Source organism: Macaca fascicularis, chromosome 7 (genome assembly GCF_037993035.2).
Source record: "Macaca fascicularis isolate 582-1 chromosome 7, T2T-MFA8v1.1".
NCBI classification, from domain to species: domain Eukaryota; kingdom Metazoa; phylum Chordata; class Mammalia; order Primates; family Cercopithecidae; genus Macaca; species Macaca fascicularis.
Genome location: NC_088381.1, coordinates 120,403,108 through 120,429,352, shown reverse-complemented (window position 1 = coordinate 120,429,352; position 26,245 = coordinate 120,403,108). Strand labels below are relative to the sequence as shown.

Genomic DNA, 26,245 nt, shown 5'->3' with positions numbered 1-26,245 from the left:
CACATGTGGGAGCTACAAAAGTGGATCTCATGGAGGTAGAGTAGAATAATGGTTACTAACGGCTGGAAAAGGAAGAGTGGTAGGGGAGGATGAAGAGAAGTTGGTTGATGAGTACAAAAATACAGTCAGATAGAAGGAATAAGTATTCAATAGTACATTATGGAAATTATAGTTAATAACAATTTATTACATGTTTCAAAATAACTAGAAAGAACTGTAATATTTCCAACATAAAAATATAAATGTTTGAGGTGATGATATCCCAATTACCCTGATTTGATTATTACACATCATATACATGCAGCAAAATATCACATGTACCCCAAAAATATGTACAACTAAATATAGAATGTCAATTAAAAATACAAAAAAAGTAGATTTCATATACAAATGCCACCTTGTATAAACTGGTAAGTGCCTCAAGAGAAATAAATAAAAATTTAAGATAATTCACATAGTGAGTTATTTCTAAATTTTATTTTAGAGTTGGGGGGAAGGGATCAAATTGAGTTCATAACAAGGGGAAAGATTAAGTGAGGTCTTTAAAGTTAGATAAGATATGAGCAATCAGGTAGAGATGTGTGGGAGGAGGAAAGCCATTCCTGGATAATAAAACAGCCTAAGAATATAGAGACAGGGCATACTGTGTGTCATTTGGAAATAAGGAAGGTAAGATTGGTTGAGACAAATTACAGAGGATCTTACTATCACAGAACATGTAAAGGAAGGAAGAATGAAAAGAGTAAGACAGAAGACCAAAGTCTAAACTTTAAGGAAATGCTCTTAAAGACAGCAAGAAACAGGGTCAGTCTGATAGTGAAAGAGTACCAAAGGTATTGAGAGACAGAGAGAAAGAGAGAGAGAGAGAAAAACAACAACCACCACCACCAAAAAACCCAGTAAGTGAAAGAGGCTCAATAAACACTTGTTGACTGAATAAAAGGAATGACTATTATTGTACACTGTTATAGAAGTCAAAAGTCAAAAATGAGTCTAGTGATTTTACAAGAACATGAAAGCAAGATGACATGCTCTTTGAATACAGAAGTTTATAATCTAGTCAGGAAGATTGGGAACTACTTAACATTACAATATTACACAAATCATCTAGTATGTCATCTACCTTTATAGGTGAATATGTCTGAACATGTATATCTGTAGTATTCCTAGATAATTCTGAATCCATGCAGTTTTTAAATTTAAAACTTTAATAATAAATAAGTGAATACCTTTCATATGATAGGAAGGGAACGGTGTTCAAATAATTCTGGAGGATTTATTAAATGAAATTTTCTTCTCAGATTGGTGACTTTATTCAGAGTATTATCTATTTCAAAGCAAGTAAAAAACCAAACTTAGAAATACACTAGGTATCTAGAGGAGAAGCACTTGAGATTCAACATCTATTTATGCTTTATCCCTAGACAAGCAAGAGGTATGAATTCTATAGTAATGTTATCATACTAAGTAAAAATGCCATTGTTCCTACCAGAAGATTATGGATGGTAACAGTGACAGTATTATTTTTAACAGTCAAACCAAAGCCTGAATTACCTAAAATATTTAAATTTTAGGAGCAAACTAGACTAGAAATTTAATAAAATAATTTTCCAGGTAAGATTAATAGGTTTGAAAGTCTGATTTTGTCTCTTCTCTCTCTCTCTACATATATATATACATATACACACACACACACACATAGTATCTCCCCCAGCATTCCACTGAAATATATTTAAAAAGTAAAATTAAAATCTCTGCCTACATTTAAAGGACAAGTTGATTACCATATATTTAATTATAGTACCTTACTTTACTAGGACTATATTAAGGATAATGACAATATAGAAAGAAGCCTAAAAATATTTCAGAGGACTGTTTTAACTGTCTAAGATACTATCTCAGCTTATTATTAGTGAATAGGCAATGATGTCAAATTAAAGCAAGAAAGCAAGCTCTCCGTGGAAGTGGCTGTAAAAATGTATTTATGTACATACCCCACCCCAACATCCACATATCTACCCCCTCACACCCAATGCCACACATAAACTGGGATGACTGATTTTCTACTCAATCACACAGTCAATCAACAATGGTAGAAACTTCCATGTTTATTTGTTAATAAGCTAATATCTGGCTTCTGTTTGTTGATCCAAAGTATAAGGCAAGGGAGAAGCAAGGCATTTATAAATTTTGCTACACAATTAGTTATTTCAAGTATCATACAGACTTCATATTATTGGGTGAAGTAACGTTTTCTAACCTTTATACAAATAAAGACCACTTTTACCTATATGACATCTTAACATTGCTAACCCTGCCACCCTTACTGTGCAAAATCTTAAGATGCGAGTGTGGCTTTATATTATAGACTATTTTTGATCCGTTCATATATATTCTGATTTCTTTCATGTGATTAGCCTCCAATGCAGAATCACAGAAAATACAATATGCTTAGTATATTCTTTCTTCTTTTCTTTAAACCATTGTTTAGTAAGGACCAAATATTGAATAACTTTTAATTTCTAGTGATTATTCTTTCATGCTCAAAGTGTAACTGTTATTCAGGATATTAAAAAAAAAAAAAAAAAACAATGTCTGTAGTCCCAGCTACTTGGGAGGTTGAGGCAGAGGATCACTTGAGCCCCAAAGCTCAAGGCTGCACTGCACAATGACTACATCTGTGAAGAGCCACTGCACTCTAGCCTGATTAATATAGCAAGACTCTGTCTCAAATAAAATAAAATAAAATAGCAATATAAACTTTCCATTAATATATGATTAGTAGGCTCAGAATTTGAAATTAGATTTTCAAGTGCCAATTTAAGAAATATACTTACCTTTGATTCGAGGTAGACATTTGCTGATGACATTTTTGTAATTTTGCATATGTAACTAACTAAAGAGATGGCACAAAGAATAAACAGGCTATCATTAATTAATGCTCGAACAAACACAGTCCATTTCAACTGATTTTCTGGGACATCTCCATGAACTAGCATTGCACAAGTCAAGTTCACCACTAAAAAGAGCAGGCTCGCCATTATAAAGCCGAAATGCAGTAGAACTCTGAAAGAAAAAAAGTGTATTAGATGGTCATATAACTAACAAGAAATTAAATTTAATTCTGAATTAGTTTGTTATGTTAGGTGTAAGAATTCCTTCAGTTTGAAATGTTTATGAATGGCATAGATTTTTAAGCATTTATTCAGAAATAATCTCAGGTTGAGCTGAACTCAGTTGTCTCTACCAGGAATAAGACAGGACAATTTTAACACTATTTCAAGTAATCCCAAATTTTTCATTTTTATAACTATTAAGCATATTTTCATTAACTTTTCCAATCCAAGAGTTATCAGGCTTTTATAATGTGCCTGAAAATTAATATACTGTACCTAAATTTATATTGATTACCTAATATTAATTTTAAGAGTTAGGCCAGGCATGGCGGCTCACGCCTGTAATCTCAGAACTTTGGGAGGCCGAGGCAGGCAGATCACTTGAGGCCAGGAGTTTGAGACCAGCCTGGCTAACATGGTGAAACCGCATCTCTACTAAAAATACAAAAATTAGCCGGTGTGGTGGCGCACAACTGTAGTCCCAGCTATTCAGGAGGCTGAGGCACGAGAATCACTTGAACCCAGGAGGTGGAGGTTGCAGTGAGCCAAGATAGTGCTATTGCACTCCGGCCTGGGTGAGAGTGCGAGACTGTATCAATTAAAAAAAAAAAAAGAAAAAGGAAAAAAAATTTTTAAGAGTTAAAGCATGTTTTAAACAACATTCCTTATGAATGGTCTGATTATAGCAAACAATGCTTTCAAACTTGACTAAAGAAGAACATAGGGACAGTATATGTAGAGTTTCAAGCACTCATTAATACCTCATGTTCTTATAAAGTTGCATATTTACTGTGCATAAAGAGCAACTCTGCACATAAAATCCTTAATCTCCTCCCCCTAAGAAAATTTAGGCTACCTCATAAGAACTCTTCAGTTAAGGCTGCTATCTGTATCAAGTAGCAGTAACAACTATCTGTACAAATGTAATCCCAGTTCAAACACATTTATACTCCCAAATTAAATACATATGATGCTGAAATTTATCTGGCTTCTGATATATTGGGTCATTTCAATAGTGGAAATCATAAAGTAGCTGCCTTTGGAAATGGTTTAAATGAGGTAAATTGAAGGTAATGTGCAATCTGTAACAAGCAAACTAAACTGCTTAGTGTACATGTAAAGCAAAAAGATTTTCGTTTTAAAAGGTTGTATTTTAAAGTTCTTCCAGATTAAATAACGAAAACAGTAATTACATAGTTTGAAACCCAAAAAGGATCTTGGAATTACCTATATATCCAGATAATTAGAGTAGTTTAGAAAACCAAAGCACAGAGAGGGTACGTGAGTTGCATAGTAAGCATGTTAGTGGGAAAATTGGGTTGGAAACCCCAATCTCCTGACTCCACAGCTTAGCACTCTCGCTTTTGAGATTGATCAGTACTGAAATATTACTTATTTCATGGAACATTCTCACTTCAAACAGCATAATCTAACTTTGGCAAAAGTTATGCAGTTAGATCTAATATTTGAAGCAGGGCAGGGACAGAGCAGCAAACAAACAAAAACTGAGTCAGCTGTATGGCTGAAGGGAGAGAAATTTGAGCTACCCAATTTACTTCCTTTGAACCAATCTAACAACTTGGTTTTCTATAAAACCGTGAAGGTGCCTTCAACAACCACTCCCCTTCTACCACGAGAAGTCTGCTATAAAAAAAATTAGATCTTTTAGGTACTAAGCCTTATTATTAATGAATTAATGCTTTAGATCTTTTAGATAGAAATTTAGATACTCATAAAACTTACTTGTGTCTGTCAAGTTCAGTGGCACATCTGACTTTACATATAACCTATAAAGAGAATATAAAAAGAAAATTTTGAAAACATGTAATATTGAATTCTTAAATATGTTCTGATTTTGTGTTTTAAAGTGCTACAACTATAAACAACATACAGCAAGCAAAGTTCAAATGTTAACAGCTGAACTACCATAAATTAAAAGACAGTTTTCCAAAGGCTTAAAACAATAAATCAATAACTTTCTTTGTTATCAACATAAACTTACATTTCTATCTTTAAAGATTTAAACAGAATTAATTCAGTTTAAACATTTACTGAAGTTTTATTATGAGGCAGACATTGTGCTGAATGGCTTGCCACCTATCCTAAACTTCATTAGTCATGTTTTATTCTAAAATGGAACTTCTTGCTTAAATATGAATATGGCTGAGTGTTCTCCAAAGACTATTTTCTTCAGTAATGAAATGAATTAGTAAAGTGAGATGAGGTACCAAAAGTGAACACAGAGATAATGAGCATATATCATATTTAGTAAACTTTCTTCTTTTACAAAGCCTTACAAAAAGCAGGTACTCAGATACTTGTTGAATAAAGTTAGGCGGGTAGGTAAACAAAATTTGAAATAAACATGGTATATTCTGAGAACATGGTACTAAGGGTCTCAAGTCCTTACTGGTAAACTTTAAATTATTCTTTAGATAATGGGAAGATATTGAAGGTTTTTATATAGTTATTCCAAAATACGGAATTTCACTAATCTGACATTAATGTACAGGCTACTACAGAGGAACTACAAAATAAAAGTAGAAAGACCAGTTACAGGACTATTGAAGTAGAGTATGAACTTTGGGGACCTGGAAAGAAAGAAGAAAGTATATTATGAAGAAAAATAGTGGAGGTACATGGTAATGTACTGATTTCATTCAAACATTTACCAAGTGCCTATTATATATCACATTCTATGAAAGATGCTATGGATTCATAAACATGACCACGGTTTCTGCTCTCTAGGAGCTCAGAGTATGGAAGAACAGATAAACCATCTATTCTGATACATTGTGATATAAATGCAAAATATGCTATCACTAAATCTATAAAGAGAAAAATAGTAATTTGCTCCAAGAAAGTGTATGAGGTAAGGGGAAAAACTGTCTGGAGCATCAGGGAGGACTTCTCATATCTGAGCCAACTTACGAAGAGTAAATTGGTGTGAGGCAGGTGAATCATCAGGCAAAGACAGACGCCTGTGCATCTACTCCTACCTACTGTACAGCCATGTGTCGCTTAATGACAGAGATATGCTCTGAGAAATGCATTGTTACAAATGCACCATTTGGAGATATGAGGGGTCCCTTTCAAGATGGCCAATAGGAACAGCTCCAGTGTGCAGCTTCTAGCAAGATCGACGCAGAAGATAGGTGATTTTTGCATTTCCAACTGAGGTACCTGGTTCCTCTCATTGGGACTGGTTGTACAGTGGGTGCAGCCCATGGAGGGCGAACTGAAGCAGGGCTGGTGTTGCCTCATCCGGGAAGTGCAAGGGGTTGGGGGATTTCCCTTTCCTAGGCAAGGGAAGCCGTGACAGACTGTACCTGGAGGAATGGTACACTCTCGTCCAAAAACTGTACTTTTCCCATGGTCTTAGCAACTGGTAGACCAGGAGATTGCCTCCTGTACCTCTGTCCCACACCCACAGAGCCTTGCTCAATGCTAGCACAGCAGTCTGAGATCAACCTGCAATGCTGCAGCCTGGTGGGGGAGGGGCATCCACCATTACTGAGGCTTAAATAGGTAAACAAAGCAGCTGGGAAGCTTGAACTGGGTGGAGCCCACCGTAGCTCAGCAAGGCCTACCGCCTCTCTAAAGGTCACCTCTGTGGGCAGGGCACAGCTGAACAAAAGGCAGCAGACAACTTCTGCAGACTTAAACGTCCCTCTCTGACAGCTTGGAAGAGAGCAGTGGTTCTCCCAGCACAGAGTTCAAGCTCTGAGAACAAACAGACTGTCTCCTCAAGTGGGTCCCTGACCCTGGGTAGCCTGACTGGGAGACACCTCCCAGTAGGGGCCGACAGACACCTCATACAGGCAGGTGCCCCTCTGGGATGAAGCTTCCAGAGGAAGGATCTGGCAGAAATATTTGCTGTTCTGCAACATTTGCTGTTCTGCAGCCTCTGCTGGTGATACTCAGGCAAACAGGTTGTGAGGTGGACCTCCAGCAAACTCCAACAGACCTGCAGCTGAGAGGCCTGACTGTTAGAAGGAAAACTAACAAACAGAAAGGAATAGCATCAACATCAACAAAAAGGATATCCACACCAAAACCACATCTGTAGGTCACCAATATCAAAGACCAAAGGTAAATGAAACCACAAAAATGGGGAGAAACCAGAACACAAAAGCAGAAAATTCCAAAAACCAGAGTGCCTCTTCTCTTCCAAAGGATAGCAGATCCTCGCCAGCAATGGAACAACACCGGACAGAGAATGAGTTTGACGAGTTGACAGAAGTAGGCTTCAGAAGATCGGTAATAATAAACTTCTCCGAGCTAAAGAAGCATGTTCTAACCCAATGCAAGGAAGCAAAAAACCTTGAAAAAAGGTTAGGCGAATGGCTAACTAGAATAAACAGTGTAGAGAAGACCTTAAATGACCTGATATAGCTGAAAACCACAGCACAAGCACTTCATGATGCATGCACAAGCTTCAGTAGCCGATTCAATCAAGTGGAACAAAGGATATCAGTGATTTAAGATAAATTAATAAAATAGAGCAAGAAGACAAGATTAAGAAAAAAGAGTAAAAAGAAATGAACAAAGCCTCCAAGAAATATGGGACAATGTGAAAACACCAAATCTACGTTTGACTGGTGTACCTGAAAGTGACAGGGAGAATGGAACCAAGTTAGAAAACACTCTTCAGGATATTATCCAGGAGAACTTCCCCCAACCTAGCAAGGCAGGCCAACATTCAAATTCAGGAAATACAGAGAACACCACAAAGATACTCCTCGAGAAGAGCAACCCCAAGACACGTAACTGTCAGATTTACCAAGGTTGAAATGAAGGAAAAAATGTTAAGGGCAGCCAGAGAGAAAGGTCGGGTTACCCACAAAGGGAAGCCCATCAGACTAACAGCAGATCTCTTGGCAGAAACCCTACAAACAAGAAGAGAGTGGGGGCCAATATTCAATATTCTTAAATAAAAGAATTTTCAACCTAGAATTTCATATCCAGCCAAACTAAGCTTCATAAGTGAAGGAGAAATAAAATCCTTTACAGACAAGCAAATGCTGAGAGATTTTGTCACCACCAGGCCTACCTTACAAAAGCTCCTGAAGGAAGCACTAAACATGGAAAGAAACAACCGGTACCAGCCACTGCAAAAACATGCCAAATTATAAAGACCAATGATGCTATGAAGAAACTGCACCAATTAATGGGCAAAATAACCAGCTAACATCATAATGACAGGACCAAATTCACACATAACAATATTAACCTTAAATGTAAATGGGTTAAATGCCCCCAGTTAAAAGACACAGACTGGCAAATTGGATAAAGAGTCAAGAGCCATTGGTGTGCTGCATTCAGGAGACCCATCTCATGTGCAGAGACACACATAGGCTCAAAATAAAGGGATGGAGGAAGATCTACCAAACAAATGGAAAGCAAAAAAAAGCAGCAGTTGTTTTCTGATAAAACAGACTTTAAACCAACAAAGAACAAAAGAGACAAAGAAGGTCATTACTGAATGGTAAAGGGATCAATTCAACAAGAAGAGCTAACTATCCTAAATACACCCAATACAGGAGCACCCAGATTCATAAAGAAAGTCCTTACAGACCTACAAAGAGACTTAGACTCCCAATAATGGGAGACTTTAACACCCCACTGTCAATTTCAATATTAGCTAGATCAATGAGACAGAAGGTTAACAAGGATATCCAGGACTTGAACTCAGCTCTGCACCAAGCAGACCTAATAGACAGCTACAGAACTCTCCACCCCAAATCAACAGAATATACCTTTTTCTCAGCACCACATTGCCCTTATTCTAAAATTGACCACATAATTGGAAGTGAAACACTCCTGAACAAATGTAAAATAACAGAAATCACAACAAACTGTCTCTCAGACCACAGTGCAATCAAATTAGAACTCAGGATTAAGAAACTCACTAAAAACCGCACAACTACATGGAAACTGAACAATCTGTTCCTGAATGACTACTGGGTACATAACGAAATGAAGGCAGAAATAAAGATGTTCTTTGAAACCAATGAGAACAAAGACACATCATACCAGAACCTCTGGGACACATTTAAAGCAGTGTGTAGAGGGAAATTTATAGCACTAAATGCCATAAGAGGAAGCAGGAAAGATCTAAAATTGATACCCTAACATCACAATTAAAAGAACTAAAGAAGCAAGAGCAAACAAATTCAAAAGCTAGCAAAAGGCAAGAGATAACTAAGATCAGAGCAGAACTGAAAGAGGGAGAGATATAAAAAATTCTTCAAAAAATCAATGAATCCAGGAGCTGGTTTTTTGAAAGATCAACAAAATAGACCACTAGCAAGACTAATAAAGAAGAAAAGAGAGAAGAATCAAATAGACACAATAAAAAATGATAAAGGGGATATCATCACCAATCCCACAGAATTTCGAACTACCACCAGAGAATACTATAAACACCTCTACACAAATAAACTAGAAAATCCAGAAGAAATGGATAAATTCCTGGACACATACACCCTCCCAAGACTAAACCAGGAAGAAGTTGAATCTCTGAATAGATCAATAACAGGTTCTGAAATTGAGGCAATAATTAATAGCCTATTAACCAAAAAACATCCAGGACCAGATGGATTCACAGCCCAGTTCTACCAGCGGTACAAACAGGAGCTGGTACCATTCATTCTAAAACTATTCCAATCAACAGAAAAAGAGGGACTCCTCCCTAACTCATTTTATGAGGCCAGCATCATCCTGACACAAAAGCCTGGCAGAGACACAACAAAAAAGGAAAATTTTAGACGAATATGCCTATGTGAAAATCCTCAATAAAATACGGGCAAACTGAATCCAGCAGCACATCAAAAAGCTTATCCACCACAATCAACTTGGCTTCATCCCTGGGATGCATGGCTGGTTCAACATATCAAATCAATAAACATAATCCATCACATAAACAGAACCAATGACAAAAACCACATGATTATCTCAATAGATGCAGAAAAGGCCTTCAACAAAACTCAACAGCCCTTCATGCTAAAAACTCTGAATATACTAGGTATTGATGCAACGTATCTCAAAATAGTAAGAGCTATTTATGACAAACCCACAGCCAGTATCATACTGAATGGGCAAAAACTGGAAGCACTCCCTTTGAAAACCGGCACAAGACAAGGATGCTCTCTCTCACCACTCCTATTCAACATAGTGTTGGAAATTCTGGCCAGGGCAATCAGGCAAGAGAAAGAAACAAAGGGTATGCAATTATGAAAAGAGGAGGTCAAATTGTCCCTGTTTGCAGATGACATGATTGTATATTTAGAAAACCCCATCGTCTCAGCCCAAAATCTGCTTAAGCTGATAAGCAACTTCAGCAAAGTCTCAGGATACAAAACTCAATGTGCAAAAATCACAAGCATTCCTATACACCAATAACAAACAGAGAGGTGAATCATGAGTGAACTCCCATTCACAATTGCTATAAAGAGAATAAAATACCTAGGAATCCAAGTTACAAGGGATGTGAAGGACCTTTTCAAGGAGAACTACAAACCACTGCTCCACAAATAAAAGAGGACACAAACAAATGGAAGAACATTCCATGCTCATGGATAGGAAGAATCAATATTGTCAAAATGGCCATACTGCCCAAGATAATTTATAGATTCAGTGCCATCCCCACCAAGCTACCAATGACTTTCTTCACAGAATTGGAAAAAATACTTTAAAGTTCATATGGAACCAAAAAAGAGCCTGCATAGCCAAGACAAACAGCAAAAAGAACAAAGCTAGAGGCATCATGCTACCCGACTTCAAACTATACTATAAGGCTACAGTAACCAAAACAGCATGGTACTGGTACCAAAACAGATATATAGACCAATAGAACAGAACAGAGGCCTCAGAAATAACACCCCACATCTACAACCATCTGACCTTTGACAAACCTGACAAAAACAAGCAATGGGAAAAAGACTCCCTATTTAATAAATGGTGCTGGGAAAACTGGCTAGCTATATGTAGAAAGCCGAAACTGGATCCTTTCCTTACACCTTATACAAAAATTAATTCAGGATGAATTAAAGACTTAAATGTAAGACCTAAAGCCATAAAAACCCAAGAAGAAAACCTAGGCAATACCATTCAGGACATAAGTGTGGGCAAAGACTTCATGACTAAAACACCAAAAGCAATGGCAACAAAAGCCAAAATAGACAAATGGAATCCAATTAAAGTAAAGAGCTTCTGCATAGCAAAAGAAGCTACCACCAGGGTGAACAGGCAACATAAGGAATAAGAGAAAATTTTTGTAATCTACCCATCTGACAAAGGGCGAATATCCAGAATCTACAAAGAACTTAAGTTTACAAGAAAAAAACAAACAACCTCATCAAAAAGTGGGCAAAGGATATGAACAGACACTTCTCAAAAGAAGACATGTGTGCAGCCAACATACACATGAAAAAATGCTCATCATCGCTGCTCATTAGAGAAATGCAAATCAAAACCACAATGAGATACCATCTCATGCCAGTTAGAATGGCAATCATTAAAAAGTCAGGAAATAACAGATGCTGGAGAGGATGAGGAGAAATAGGAACGCTTTTACCCTGTTGGTGGGAGTGTACATTAGTTCAACCATTGTGGAAGACAGTGTGGCAATTCCTCAAGGATCTAGAACTAGAAATACTACTTGACCCAGCGATCCCATTACTGGGTATATACCCAAAGGATTACAAACCATGCTACTATAAAGACACATGCACACGTATGTTTATTGCGGCACTATTCACAATAGTAAAGACTTGGAACCAACCCAAATGTCCATCGATGATAGACTGGATTAAGAAAATGTGGCACATATACACCATGGAATACTATACACAGTGATAAAAAAGAATGAGTTCATGTCCTTTGCCGAGACATGGGTGAAGCTGGAAAACATCATTCTCAGCAGACTATCACAAGGACCAAAAACCAAATACCACATGTTCTCATTTATAGGTGGGAGTTGAACAATGAGAATACATGGACACAGGGCAGGGAACATCACACACCGGGGTCTATAGGAGGGTGGGGGCTGGGGAGGATAGCATATCTAATGTAAATGTTGAGTTGATGGGTAGAGCAAACCAACATGACACATGTATACCTACGTAACAAACATGCACATTGTGCACATGTATCCTAGAACTTTAAGTATAATTAAAAACAACAACAAAAAAGCACAATCTGTCAGTGTGTGAACATTACAGAGTACACTTACACAAATCTAGATGATATAGCTTACTACATACCTAGGTCATATGGTATACAGCCTATGCTCCTAGGTTACAAACCTGTATAACATGTTACTGCTGTACCAAATGCTATGTACAAGTATAACACGATGGTATTTGTGTATCTAAACATAGAAAACATACAGTAAAAACATGTTATAAAATACAAAAAATGGTGCACTTGTATAGGGCACTTAATATGAATGCAGCTTACAGGGCTGGATGTTGCTCTGGGTGTCAGTGAGTGAGTGGTGAGTGAATGTGTAGGCCTAGGACATTGCTGTACACTACTGTAGACTTTATAAACATTGTACATTTAGGCTACACTAATTTTATTTCTAAAATGAACAATAAATTAACCTCAGCTTACTATAACTTTTTAAATTTATATACTTTTTAACTTTTTGACTCTTGTACTAACCCTTGGCTTAAAACAGAACTACATCATACAGTTGTACAAAAATATTTTCTTTCTTCATATCCTTATTCAATAAGCTTTTTTTTCCTATTGTAAAATGTTTTCATTTTTTACTTTTTGAACTTTTTTTTCTTAAAGGCTAAGACATAAACACCGCCATTAGCTTAGGCCTTAGGGTCAGGATCATCCATATCACTGTCTTCTAACTCCACATCTTGTGTCACTGGAAGGTGTTTAGATGCAATAACATGCATGGAGCTGACATCTCCTATGATAACAATGCCTTCTTCTGGAATACTTCCTGAAGGACCTATGTGAGACTTTTCTACAGTAAACTTTTTTTTTAATAAGTAGAAAGGAATTCTAAAATAATAGTAAATACATCAACCAGTAACACAATCATTTATTATCCAGTATTATATACTGTACATAATTGTATGTGGTACACTTTTATACCACTGGCAGCACAGCTTTGTTTATACTAGCATCACCATAAACATGTGAGTAATGCACTGTGCTATGACGTTACAATGGCTATGATGTTAAAATGGCTACGTCACTAGGTTATAGGAATATTTCAACTTCATTATAATCTTAAGGGACCACTGTTCTATGTGGGGTGAGTTATTTACTGAAATGTTGTTATGTAGTGCCTGACTGTGTTTTGGTAACAGTACTACCATCTACCAGATGCTGAATGTAATGAAGGAGTCGAAAATAGTATGATTCATCTCTAAACTGTACCACTTATATTAAGTCTCAGATGCATCCACTTTTGCCATCTCCACTATCACAGCGGATTATTACAACAGCCTTTTAATTGATTCCTCTACTTTCATTCTTAATTCCATCCACCTCTTCAGATGATAACTGTTCATTTGACCACTTTTTAAAACTCTCCCTCCATACATGATTTATTTAAATTTTAAAAATTGTGGTAATATAGATAGAACATAAAATTTAACTATTTTTTAGTGTATGGTTCACTGGCATTAAGTACATTCACATTGTTGTGCAACCATCACCTTTATCCATCTCCCAAGCCTTTTCATTTTCCCAAACTGAAACTCTATACCCATTCATTAAGCAATAACGGCCCATTCCCTCCTCCTCCAGGATCCGGCAACCATCTCTCTACTTTCTGTCCTTATGAATTTGACTACTATATGTACCTCATATAAGTAGATTCATACAATATTTGTCCTTTTGTGACTTTCATTTAACATAATGTCTTCAAGGTTTATTTAAACTGCAGCATGTGTCAGAATGTCCTTCTTTCTAAGGCTGAATAATATTCCATTGCATGTATATACCATAGTTTGTTTATCCATTCATCCATCAATGGACACTTAGGTAGCCTCTACCTTTTGGCTATTGTGAAAGCTGCTGCTATGAACATCAATGTTCTGTATGATTTTCCAAAAATCATTTGAGAGCAAGTTGTACAACACTCCTTTGCCCTAAGTACTTCAGTGTATACTTCTTTAAAGATGAAAATTCTCCTATGTAACGACAGTATAATTACAAAAATCATAAAGCTGTATGTGTATACCATCATGTAATTTTCATACCTTATTCATATTTTTCCAATCATTCCAATGAAGTCCTTTATGAAAAAAAATCCAGGATTATGCATTATGTACAGATTTTATGTGTATTTAGTCTCTTTTAATCTTCACTTTTTTCCTTTGTCTTTAATGATATTCACAATTTTGAAGAATATAGAGACCAGTGGTCTTATAGTGTTTCTTCATTATTAGATTTTTGGATATGCATTTTGGTAGGATTACCACATAAGTGATGATGTTGCATTCTCTTCAATGCATTATATCAGGAGGTTCATGATGCTGATTTGTCCCATTACTGTGAACTTTAATCAGTTGGGCCAGGAGTGGTGGCTCATGCCTGTAATCCCAGCACTCTGGGAGGCTGAGGCAGGTGGATCACCTGAGGTCAGAAGTTCAAGACCAGCCTGGCCAACATGGCGAAACCCTCTCTATTAAATTAAAAAAAGTAGCCGGGAGTTGTGGTGCGCACCTTTAGTCCCAGCTACTCGGGAGGCTGAGGCCGGAGAATTGCTTGAACTCGGGAAGCAGAGGGTGCAGTGAGCCGAGACTGCACCATTGCTCTCCAGTCTGGGCAACAAGAACAAAATTCTGTCTCAGAAACAAAACACAACAAAAAACTTTAATAAATTGGTTAAAGTGGTATTTATAGTGTTTTCCCACCATTTAGTTACTGTTTTCCCATTGTATTTAAAGAGTATCACATAGAGCAATATTTAGAGACTATGTAAATATCTTTTATTCTTCAAATTTCCTTGACTAGTTCGTAATATCTACCAATGATTCCTACCTGAATAAATTATGATGGAGGAACTTCTTTTAAAAAATTACATCTGATCACACTATTCCAGAAAAAAGTCCACACTCCTTTAATACATAAAAGGTCTTTTATTGTCTAGCTCCACCTTCCCATCCTTGTATCCTTTTAGCCCCAATTTCAAACGTACAGTTTTGTCATTCTGAATTATTATGTTTTACATTTTATTGAAGGAGTCTCACTCTGTCACCCAGGCTGGACTGCACTGGCATGATCTCAGCTCACTGCAACATCCACCTCCATGGTTCAAGCGATTCTCCTGCCTCAGCCTCTCGAGTAGCTGGGATTACAGGCATGTGCCACCATGCCCAGTGAATTTTTGTATTTTTAGTAGAAACAGGGTTTCACCATGTTGGCCAGGCTGGTCTCGAGCTCCTGACCTCAAACAATCCACCTGCCTCAGCCTCCCAAAGTGCTGGGATTATGGGCATGAGCCACAGCACCTGGCCTGGTCATTCTGAATTATTTACAACTCTTCAAATAAGTGGTTCAATTTTATATCTCTGTGCCTTTGTACATATTTTTTACTTTGCTTAGACTATGCTTTATGGCCAGATAACAAATTCCAACTCATCCTTCCAGACATTACGAGAATGTCATTCTTTATATTGTTAGGTGAAGTGTCTCAGCGAGAGAGAAAACTCTTTTTATTCTTGCATTATTAATCATACTCTACAGCATTTATTTACATATTTATTTCTCTCTTAAGAAAGACCATAATTTACTCAGATACATAGCCCTAGTGCCTACCGTAATGCCTGGTTCACAATAGGTTTTCAGAAAGTATTTGAATAAATGAGCAGTGAATTAAGGTTAAAGAAAGTACTTTCATATGGTGGTGGTGTGTGGGATAGTGTGGGAAACAGCAGAAGTTGAAGCTGGAGGCAAGCAGTCATCAAATTATGGAGGTTTTGTATAAAATGCTGAAGAATTAGGCTGGCTATAAACTCTGTAATATGATTCTATGTTTGAATGACTTCTTAAGTGACAGTGTATAAAATGCATTACAGTGGGGCAAAGAATTCCAGTTAAAAGACTGTTGAACTTGACTGAGCTGACTAAACTACATTTTCAGGTTTTGAATCTAAACAATTGATAGAATGAGGGCCCCACTGAAAAAAAACTTAAAAGCCAGGTCATGAAATGTATTGTTACATTTAAAATTTATTACATCTAGGCGAAATAAAAGATAATAGGTGAGTTTTGGAATGTAAGAGGGAAATTACAGTCACCTATAGAGGTGACAGCTGAAACTCAGTAGAATACACTTGAGGTGTGAACAAGTGTAGAATGAGAGTCAACCTGTGATATGTTCACATTTAATAGTCAGAATTAGAAAGCACAGAGTAAAGAAAAGGGAGATGGGCAGAGGAGAGAAACGTAAGAATCAGACTAGTCATAGAAAACAGCAGAGTAGTTTAGAGTTAAAAGGAAGAAAGTAGAGCCATTGCTAAATTCTGAAAAATGTCAGAAATGATTAAGAAAATACCATTTAATTGAGTGACTGGTATGTCACTGGTACCTTGCAAAGAATAATTTTCAGATTGACAGAGCAGAAGTGCAAGGAGTTGATAGGAAGCAAGACAACAGAAGCAGTGAGTATAGACTGAGAGATATCTGAAGCTAAGAGAAACCTGGAAAAATCTGTGTTGGAAGAGAATTCTCTATGAATGTCTCATGTTTTTGCATGGTCTGTATCTTCTGAGCAAAGGGGACTGCATGACAAACATCCTTGAATGCAAGACATAGTGTTTACTTTAAGGTCAGAAGGAATATTCCTGACTGGTATAATAAAGGTAGAGAACATTGCACTCCCTGAGGACATTCCAGGATAGTAAAGTCTCCCTCTCTCTCCCTGGTGAAGATTTGCTTACACTCCAGAATAAATGTCTATCTCTGTCTCTCTTTTTTTATTTCAGGGTTTTCTCTCCCGTAGCATTCCCCACTGAATGTGCAGGTAACATCCTCTCATAGTGCTGCCCTATGAATTTGGGGGCTTTGAGACTCACAGCAAAAAGACATTGCTTTTGTTGCTGCTTTAGCCATGAGTGATAAACGGTCTTTCACTCTAACTTGTGGGTCTTGTGTTTTCTTTTCTTTTCTTTGTTTTTTTTTTTTTTTTTTTTTTTTTTGAGACTGAGTCTCCCTCTATCGCCCAGGTTGGAGTGCAGGGGTGTGATCTCAGCTCACTGCAACTTCCACCTCCTGGGTTCAAGTGATTCTCGTGCCGTAGCCTCCCAAGTAGCTGGGACTGCAGGTGCTTGCCACCATGCCCGGCTAATTTTTGTGTTTTTTAGTAGAGACAGGGTTTCAACATGTTGGCCAGGTTGGTCTCTAACTCCTGACCTCAACTGATCTACACACCTTGGCCTCCCAAAGTGCTGGGATTACAGGCGTGAGCCACCGCACCTGGTCTCGGTCTTGTGTTTTCTGTCAGTATATGTACATAAAACAATAGCAGTCTAATCTGTTAAATTTAAAGTAGGGTAAAAGATTCTTCATGGTTGAAGATTTAGCAATCTGTTGGTCAGAAATTGACTAAATAGAGGGAGAAGAAGAAGATGAAGAGTGGAGAGACAATGAGAGAGAGAGAGAGTGAGAGAAGCAACAGAGAGTGAGTTAGTTTAATTGTCAGGAAGGCTCTAGACAGAAGAGGCATGTTAGTCCTGAAAAGGAAGACACTATTGAGTCAAGAGAGAAGAAAAGAAAATTAAAGAAAAACCTGGAGGTCTACATAGAAAATTTAAAATAATTTACAAACCAGCTCTTTGTTAAAATAAAAAAATGTGGATATAGTATGGATTCTGATATTTTGATATAGAGAAGAAGGATGAGAGAATTGGCAGATGGATTCTATTTTTTTCTAGGAAAGTAGGAGGCAAGGTCACTTCTTGTGAAAGATGTTAGATTTAAGCACAGGAATATGAAAAACATTTGGAACATATGAATAGAAAGGTTATAAAAGAATATATTGAGAAACAGCAAGGTCCAGTTAAAGTTAAGCAGTTGATAGTGGATATAGTTAGCAAGGTTTTCTGATTTTAAAATGAAAACAATCTAATAGGAAAAAATAATGGGCCAGGTCCAGTGGCTCATGCCTGAAATCCCAGCACTTTGGAAGGCTGAGATAAAAGGACTGCTTGGGGCCAGTAGTTTGACACCAACCTGGTCAGCATAGCAAGGCTCTGTCTCTGCAATCAATCAATCAGGACTACAACCACACCTATAGTCCTAGCTACTTGGGAGGCTGAGGCAGAGGATTGTTTCAGCCCAGGAGTTTGAGGCTGCAGTGAGTTATGATCATGCTACTGCACTCCAGCCCGGGCAACAGAGGGAGATCCTGTCAAAGTTGTCAGAATCAAAGTGGAATCACTTATGCCAAATCTTAACAAAAGGGAGTCAGGAGGTCAAAAAGGAGGAGTCTTTTGCACATTTCTGTAATAAAAATGATTACAAGGATTCTCTGAAGAACACGACCTTGCATAAAAGTCACCGTAACCTTGCACAAAGAATACTTCTGTGAGGACATCTATCCAGCAACTGCCTGTTCAGCCTTGGAATGACATCACTCTTTTATTAATCCTCGCGGGGAGGGGTAACCATTTCAAAACAACTATGTAACCTTTTGAATTTTGCCTTTAAAAGTTTCCCCTTGCCTTGGTCTCCCTAAATATGCCCATGATCCAGCTTAGCACATACAACCTGGATCATAATCATTCTCCTCATTCCTGACTAAACTTACTGTCTTTGGAGAATCTCTGTTATTTTAGGTTGACACATTACAAAAAGTTCAAATAACTAGGATGCATTTTTTTCATGTAGTAATTTAGAACTAGAAAATGTGGGAACTATTGTAGAGGAAGAACTCACTCTGGTGAATGAACAGGTTTGGCACCGCAAAAAGTCAAGGGATGAGGAATACTAGAATGGAGTGGGGAGAACAGAAGAGATAAAGTGACTACAAGTCAGGATGAGGGTAAAAAACAGATAAAAGAATAAACTCAATATATATAAGGGAAAAGAGAAGACATCGGTCAGGAAATATAGCTCAGTTTTTAAGAGCTGGTCCAAGGTGTGGTCATGCTACTGGGTGGCTTAAATAGAAATGGAGGGTTTTAGAGCTCAGAGAAACCACTGAATTGAGACATTAGATGGGTTATCAATAAGGGCTTTGAGGAAGATCATATATCACAGGAGACCAAGCAAGAAAGAAGAAAGTGCTGATTCACCCAGGAAGGTAGAAGTTATTATTACAGCCAATGATGATCTAATCGGATGGCACAGATTTCAGAGATGACGATGGTATAACATTAGTAAGTAGTATTGGGAAGTATAAAATAGGCTGATCATTTTTCCCACAAAGGACATGAAATGTCATCTGAGAAGAGCTAGATTTCAGTGAAGGCATTTCAAAGGATCACGTGAAGAAGAGAATCAGGACAGGGTGAGAGGGATAATCCATAAAAATTACAGGTCATGGGACAATGGGTGTGAAAGAGAGAGTTGAGCTGGATGAGAAAAAAAAATAAAGGTCAGCTACCATCCCAGATTTGCAGAACATGTTCCAATGCGTTATATAAGCATAACCAGGTGCTTAAATCACATTTGGATTATAGTAGGCTTAAACACAATTATCTGCTATTAATAGATGCCAAGTATATTATAGAATATAGCTAACAGGACATGATCGTGAGTTAAAAAATTAGTAATATGAAAAAATATCAAGCAATTATATATAATTTGTTAAGATACTGAAATAATTTGTGAAACAATAAACAGAGGCTTTATGTAGATTTTTTGAAGTTCAGAATGATAAATAATGTATCTAAATGACTTACTGATGTCAATTTATGTCAGATGCGCCATATCTTTCCAGATCTTTCTTAATACCAGAAAAAAAATGGATAAATGGGCCACTTATAAAAGAATATTATTCTATGAAAGTATAAAGAATTTTAAGGGTTAATGGCTATCAAATATTTTATATCATACAATCTACTTTTATCCCATATACAGTCTAGCAGATCCTCATTTAGAAAATATTTAGGATTTTTGAATTATTGAAGATTTAAAATAATATTACTAGCATACTCAATTTTATTTTGTAATATTCAAACCGTATACAAGTGATTTGAAATGATTTTCTCATTTTATTATTTTTAATTATTTATTTTTGGAGACAGAGTCTCAGTCTGTTGCCCAGGCTGGAGTACACTGCCAAGATCTCAGCTCACCGCAACATCCACTTCCCAGGTTCAAGCCATTCTCCTGCCTCAGCCTCCCAAGTAGCTGGGATGACAGGTGCGTGCCACCACACCCGGCTAATTTTTGTATTTTTATTAGAGACTGGGTTTCGCCATGTTGGCCAGGCTGATCTTGAACTCCTTACCTCAGGTGATCTGCCCGCCTTGGCCTCCCAAAGTGCTGGGATTACAGGCATAAGCCACCATGCCCGGCCAGATATTTCCATTTTAAAATGCAGACTTACACATCTCCTTTAGTTCTTCAAATAAAGGAAAGATGAGAGTATTGCAATTATATTTTGTTTGTGACTGTCACCTAATGTAATATTAATACAAGTATCCCAAGACTTGAGGAATACACAATGATATGAAATGTTTATGTTCCCTGCAAATTCATGTTCAAATACTAACCCCCAATGTGATTAGTATCAGGAGGGGGGCCTTTGGGATCTGCTGGGTCATGAGGATGCAGCCCTTATTAATGAGATTAGTATCTTTATAAGACAGATCCCATAGATTCCTCACCTCTTACAACATGTGAGGACATAGTGGGAAGGCACTGTCTATGAACCAGAAAGTGGGTCCTTATCAGACACTAAATCTACTGGCACCTTGGTCTGAAACTTCCCAGCCTCCAGAATGTTGAGAAATAAATTTCTGTTTTTTATAAACTACCCAGTTTATGGTATTTTATTACATGAGCCTGAACACTAAGCAGACTAAGCCAAGAGGGTTACACTGGAGCTTGTATGGTTTATTTTCACCCATGACATGTAGACCATGTTGCTTTGAAGATAGTAGGTACTGAAACACTTATAGAACAGATGCTTTTCTATGGAATTTATTTTTGTCAATTTAATTTTCCCCCTTTTGTTGATCTAAAATAGAAACTTTACTGGAGAGCATATCTAATATAAAATTTGAAATTGACACAAAAATGAATTGTGGTAAACATAATCTCTTTTCCATGGTGAAGAGTTAGGCATACATATCCAATTAAGTAGATGACTTTCACAGAAGCAGTAATCCAATTTCCATATCAATTGCTTAAGTTCTTATAGAGAGTAGTGCACCATTCCCAAGCTTACCATTAATATTGCCTGTGTATAAAATATGAAGCATTTAGCTACTTTAGCCATAAATTGAATACATGCACTTTTCCTCAATGTTCTCTTTCCTTTTCTTTTCTTCTTTCCCTTTCCTTTCCTTTCCTTTCCTTTTCTTTCCTTTCCTCCCCTTTCCCCCTTTCCCCCTTTCCCCCTTTCCCTCTTTCTCTCTTTCTTTCTTTCATTGAGACGTAGTCTCTCTGTTGCCCAGGCTGGAGTGCAGTGACGCAATCAACCTCCACCTCCTAGATTCAAGCAATTCTCCTGACTCAGTCTCCCAAGTAGCTGGGATTACAGGCGTGCACCACCACGCTCAGCTAATTTTTTAAATTTTTAGTAGAGAAGGGGTCTCACCATGTTGGCCAGCCTGGTGTTGAACTGCTGACCTCAGGTGATCTGCCTGCCTCGGCCTCCCAAAGTGTTGGGATTACAAGCATGAGCCACTGCACCTGGCCAGATGTTCACTTTCAATGCCTATCATATGGTTAAGAACTTTTTTTTTTTTTGAGAAGGAGTCTCACTCTGTTGCCCAGGCTGGAGTGCAGTGGCACAATCTCAGCTCACTGCAACCTCCGCCTCCTGGGTTCAAGCAATTCTCCTGCCTCAGCCTCCTGAGTAGCTGAGATTACAGGCACCTGCCACCACGCCTGGCTAATTATTTTGTACTTTTTAGTGGGGTTTCACCATGTTGGCCAGGCTGGTCTCAAACTCCTGACCTCAGGTGATCTACCTGTCTCAGCCTCCCAAAGTGCTGGGATTACAGGTGTGAGCCACCACGCCTGCCTAATAACTTTTATCTACTAAAAAACATATGTATATATTTTGTCTACTAAGAAATATATATTTCTATATTTAATATATAAATATAAGTATTTATTATATAAATATAAATAATATATAAATATTTAGTAGATATATCTACTAAAATATATATATATATATATTTACAGCAGCCTATTCTTGTTTCTAGGATTCAATATCTTCTTGCATCTCTCTTAGGGTCTTAATACCCTAATGCTTAAAAAATTTTTTTCATTGGCCAGGAGCAGTGGCTCACGCCCGTAATCCCAGCACTTTGGGAGGCCGAGGTGGGTATCGCCTGAGCTCAGGAGTTCGAGACCACCCAGGGCAACATGGTGAAACCCCATCTCTACTAAAAATACAAAAAAATTAACTGGGTGTGGTGGTGCACACCTCTAGTCCCAGCTTCTTGGGAGGCTGAGGCAGGAGAATTATTGCTTAGGCCCCAGAGGCAAAGGTTGCAGTGAGCCGAGATTGTGCCACTGAACTCCAGCTTGGGCTACAGTGTGAGACTCCGTCTCAAAAAAAAAAAAAATTTTGTTTTCTTTCAGTCTCTTCTCTCTGCTTAGTCTGATTTCTTCTAAGCTGCTTAAAAATGACATTATACAAATTGGTATGGTTTAAGTTATGATCAAATGAATTTTGATAATTCAAATAAATATTGAATATCCATATCTAATTTTGTCCCAACTTGAAATTCTACTAAAACAATAGTAAAGGGATTTTCATGAAAGGCATAAGTCTGAGTAGAATAGGAAAGACTGCAATAACGAATGTTGGAAGCTAGAAAGCAGATGGGTGTATGTGCAGAAAAAGGTTAACATGGCAGGCTCGAGACTGCTATCCTTAGAAAGACTGCTTATAAAGTTGGCCTGTGGCTGGCATTTGGAAATTTGGCTTTCAGGAGGATTCCCACCATTCCTTAAATGATAAGTTGTGCTTCACTTTACCTAAAGCATTTGTGCAAATAATATAGTCTATACTGAATACCTGTTTTCTTTCCTGGAGTCTTGACATTTGGTATTTGTTAGGTAGAGGGTACCTACATGGCCAGCTCCCAATAAAAAAAAACTTAGGCACTGAGTTTCTAATGATCTTCCATGGTAGACACCATTTCACATGTGTTGTTACACCTCATTGCTGAATGAATTAAGCACATCCTGTGTAACTCCACTGGGAGAGGACTCTTGGAAGTGTGTGTCTGATTTATTCCAGGCTTTACTCTATGTATCTTTTCCCTCTGATTTGACTCCATGTCCTTTCACTATAATAAACTGTAACCATGAGTTTAACAATTGTGAGTCCTAGCAAATCATCAAGGCTGAAGGTGACCTTAGGGACACCAAACACAATGTATGATTACACAAGAAAGATGAATCCCAAGCTAGTAGTGAGAAGGGTTGAGAATAACGTGATTTCAGAATCTTCAAAAGGTACCTGGAGAATCAGGTACCAATCAGAGAGAACTGGGAAGTGGCGGTGGCTAAAACAGGGGTAGATAAAAGCTGTTTAAGAGCAGTTAAATCTCTCTTTCCCTAGTCCATACCCTGGGCAAATGTCTCTTTTTTATCCTGGCAGATATCTGGGTATTTATTCTCTGGAGAGGCCACCGAAAAGCCTTTGGTCTAAAGTATGAAAGTTAAATGCCAGGCACAGTTGATAGTTTAGCACCATACTGAAAATGGAGATGACTGGTATACACCAAGCATAGGGATTCTCCCCCACCCTAACCCTCTTCCCTGACTAGGTTCTCAAAATGCTGGTATAGACCTTTACTCTTTGGAAGATTAGGATTTTTTTTTTTATGAGAAATCTTAGCAGCCCAAGAAGAATGATCTAAACATACTAGCAACAGAGGTTCTGTAACAAATAGTTCAGCCAGATCACCCTACAGCGAAGCTCAAAGTGTACATATCTCACCCATAAGCTGAGAGTTTCCTTTTTTTTTTTGAGACGGAGTCTTGCTCTTATTGCCCAGGCTGGAGCGCAGTGGCACGATCTCAGCTCACCGCAACCTCGGCCTCCTGGGTTCAAGCGATTCTCCAGCCTCAGCCTCCTAAGTACCTGGGACTAAAGGCATGCGCCACCACGCCTGGCTAATTTTTGTATTTTTAATAGAGACAGGGTTTTGCCACGCTGGCCAGGCTGGTCTCAAACTCCTGATCTCAGGTGCTCAGGTGATCCGCCCACCTCAGCCTCCCAAAGTGCTGTGATTACAGGCCTGAGCCACTGTGCCTGGCCTCCACTCTTAATCATGAGCAGAGAGCCAAGGATAACCACATAGCTCAAAGTCTTTAATAAAAGACAGCAGGCCGGGCGCGGTGGCTCACGCCTGTAATCCCAGCACTTTGGGAGGCCGAGATGGGCAGAACACAAGGTCAGGATATCGAGACCATCCTGGCTAACACGGTGAAAACCTGTCTCTACTGAAAATACAAGAAAATTAGCCAGGCATAGTGGCGGGTGCCTGTAGTCCCAGCTATTCAGGAGGCTGAGGCAGGAGAATGGCGTGGACCCGGGAGGCAAAACTTGCAGTGAGCTGAGATCGCGCCACTGCACTCCAGCCTGGGTGACTGAGCGAGACTCTGTCTCTAAATAAATAAATAAATAAATAAAATAAAATAAAATAAAAGAGAGCAAAGCAAACAAATAAAAAAATACAGATTTAAAAACTAAAACAGGAAAACTATCCTTAATAAACTTAGAGACAGTGGGTAAGATATTGAGCTCTGAAACAAAAACATGATGCTGGTTAAAAAATACAGAGAATAAAAAGGAGCTTATGGAAGGGAATTGCATATGCTAGTAGAAATTTTAAAAAGTCTAGAGGCGGGCTGGAAATTGGGAAACTCCACCAAAAAGCAGAGAAAAAAGACAGACGCAAAATAAGAGAGAAATGGATCCATTTAAAAGGTCTAACATCCAAACGTTAAGAGCTCCAGAAAGAGAAACAAATAAAGAAGGGGAGAAAATCAAGTTAAAAATATGAGAATGTTTCCCTAAACTAAAAAATACATGTTAGTAAGTTAAAGGGGCTTGTTCAATATCCAACAAAATGGAGAGAAAACAGACACATTTGAAGATACATTACTATGACATTTCAGAACACTGGAATCAAAGAATAACCTATTATTTTCAGAAAGGAAAAAACAAGTCACATATAAATAATAAAAAATCAGAATTGTATAGAGATGCTCACAGTAGTCTCTGATACTCTTTGTATCTCTGTGGTACCAGTTGTAATGTTACCTTTATTGCTTTTTTTTGAGACAGGGTCTCACTCTGTCACCCACGCTGGAGTGCAGTGGCACGATCTCAGTTCACTGCAACCTCTGCCTCCCAGGCTCAAGCAAGCCTCCCACCTCAGCCTCAGTAGCTGGGACTTACAGGCACATGCCACCATGTCCAGCTAATTGTTTTTTTTTTTTTTTTTGGTAGAAATGGTGTTTTGCTATGTTGCCCAGGCTGGTCTCAAACTCCTGGGTTCAAGTGATCTGCCTGCCTCAGCCTCCCAAAGTGCTGGGATTATGTGCTTGAGCCACTGCACCCTTAAATTTAAATTTATCTGATTTTAAAGATAAAATCAGATCTTTATAGTTTCTAATTGTTCTTATTTGAATCCTATATCTTCTTTTGTTTGCCTACTAATTTGTTTATATTTGCCAAGAATCAACTTTTCATTTCATTGATCCTGTGTGTGTGTGTTTGTTTGGTCTCAATTTCATTTAGTTCTGTTCTGATCTCTTTTCTGCTAGCTTTGGGTTTTGTTTGTTCTTGTTTTTCTAGTTCCTTGGGGTGTGACATTAGGCTGTTAATTTGAAATGTCTTTTTTATATAGACATTTAACACTATAAACTTGCCTTTTAGCACTGCTTCTGCTGTATCCCAGAGGTTCTGGTATCTATTTTCACTCATTTAAACAAATATTTTG

The 26,245-nt window shown here is 37.8% G+C and overlaps 1 protein-coding gene across 5 annotated transcripts in view; it reads right to left on the bottom strand.

Annotated features, from left to right (window-relative positions):
- GPR137C (G protein-coupled receptor 137C) overlaps nt 1–26,245 on the bottom strand; it is an 86,186-nt gene that overhangs the window by 35,383 nt on the left and 24,558 nt on the right. For 4 of the 5 annotated variants that reach the window (XR_012415802.1, XR_012415801.1, XM_045396422.2 and 1 more), the window contains exons 2-3: nt 4,860–4,903; nt 2,838–3,066 (exon numbers count right to left, since the gene is read on the bottom strand). Coding sequence is in view for 2 of the 5 variants with exons in the window: in XM_045396422.2 (XP_045252357.2) it covers nt 2,838–3,066; nt 4,860–4,903 (273 nt within the window). In the remaining 3 variants the exon portion in view is untranslated. Of the gene's footprint in view, nt 1–1,229; nt 1,328–2,837; nt 3,067–4,859; nt 4,904–26,245 lie in introns of all 5 variants that reach the window. The other variant, XR_012415803.1, reaches the window with a different exon arrangement.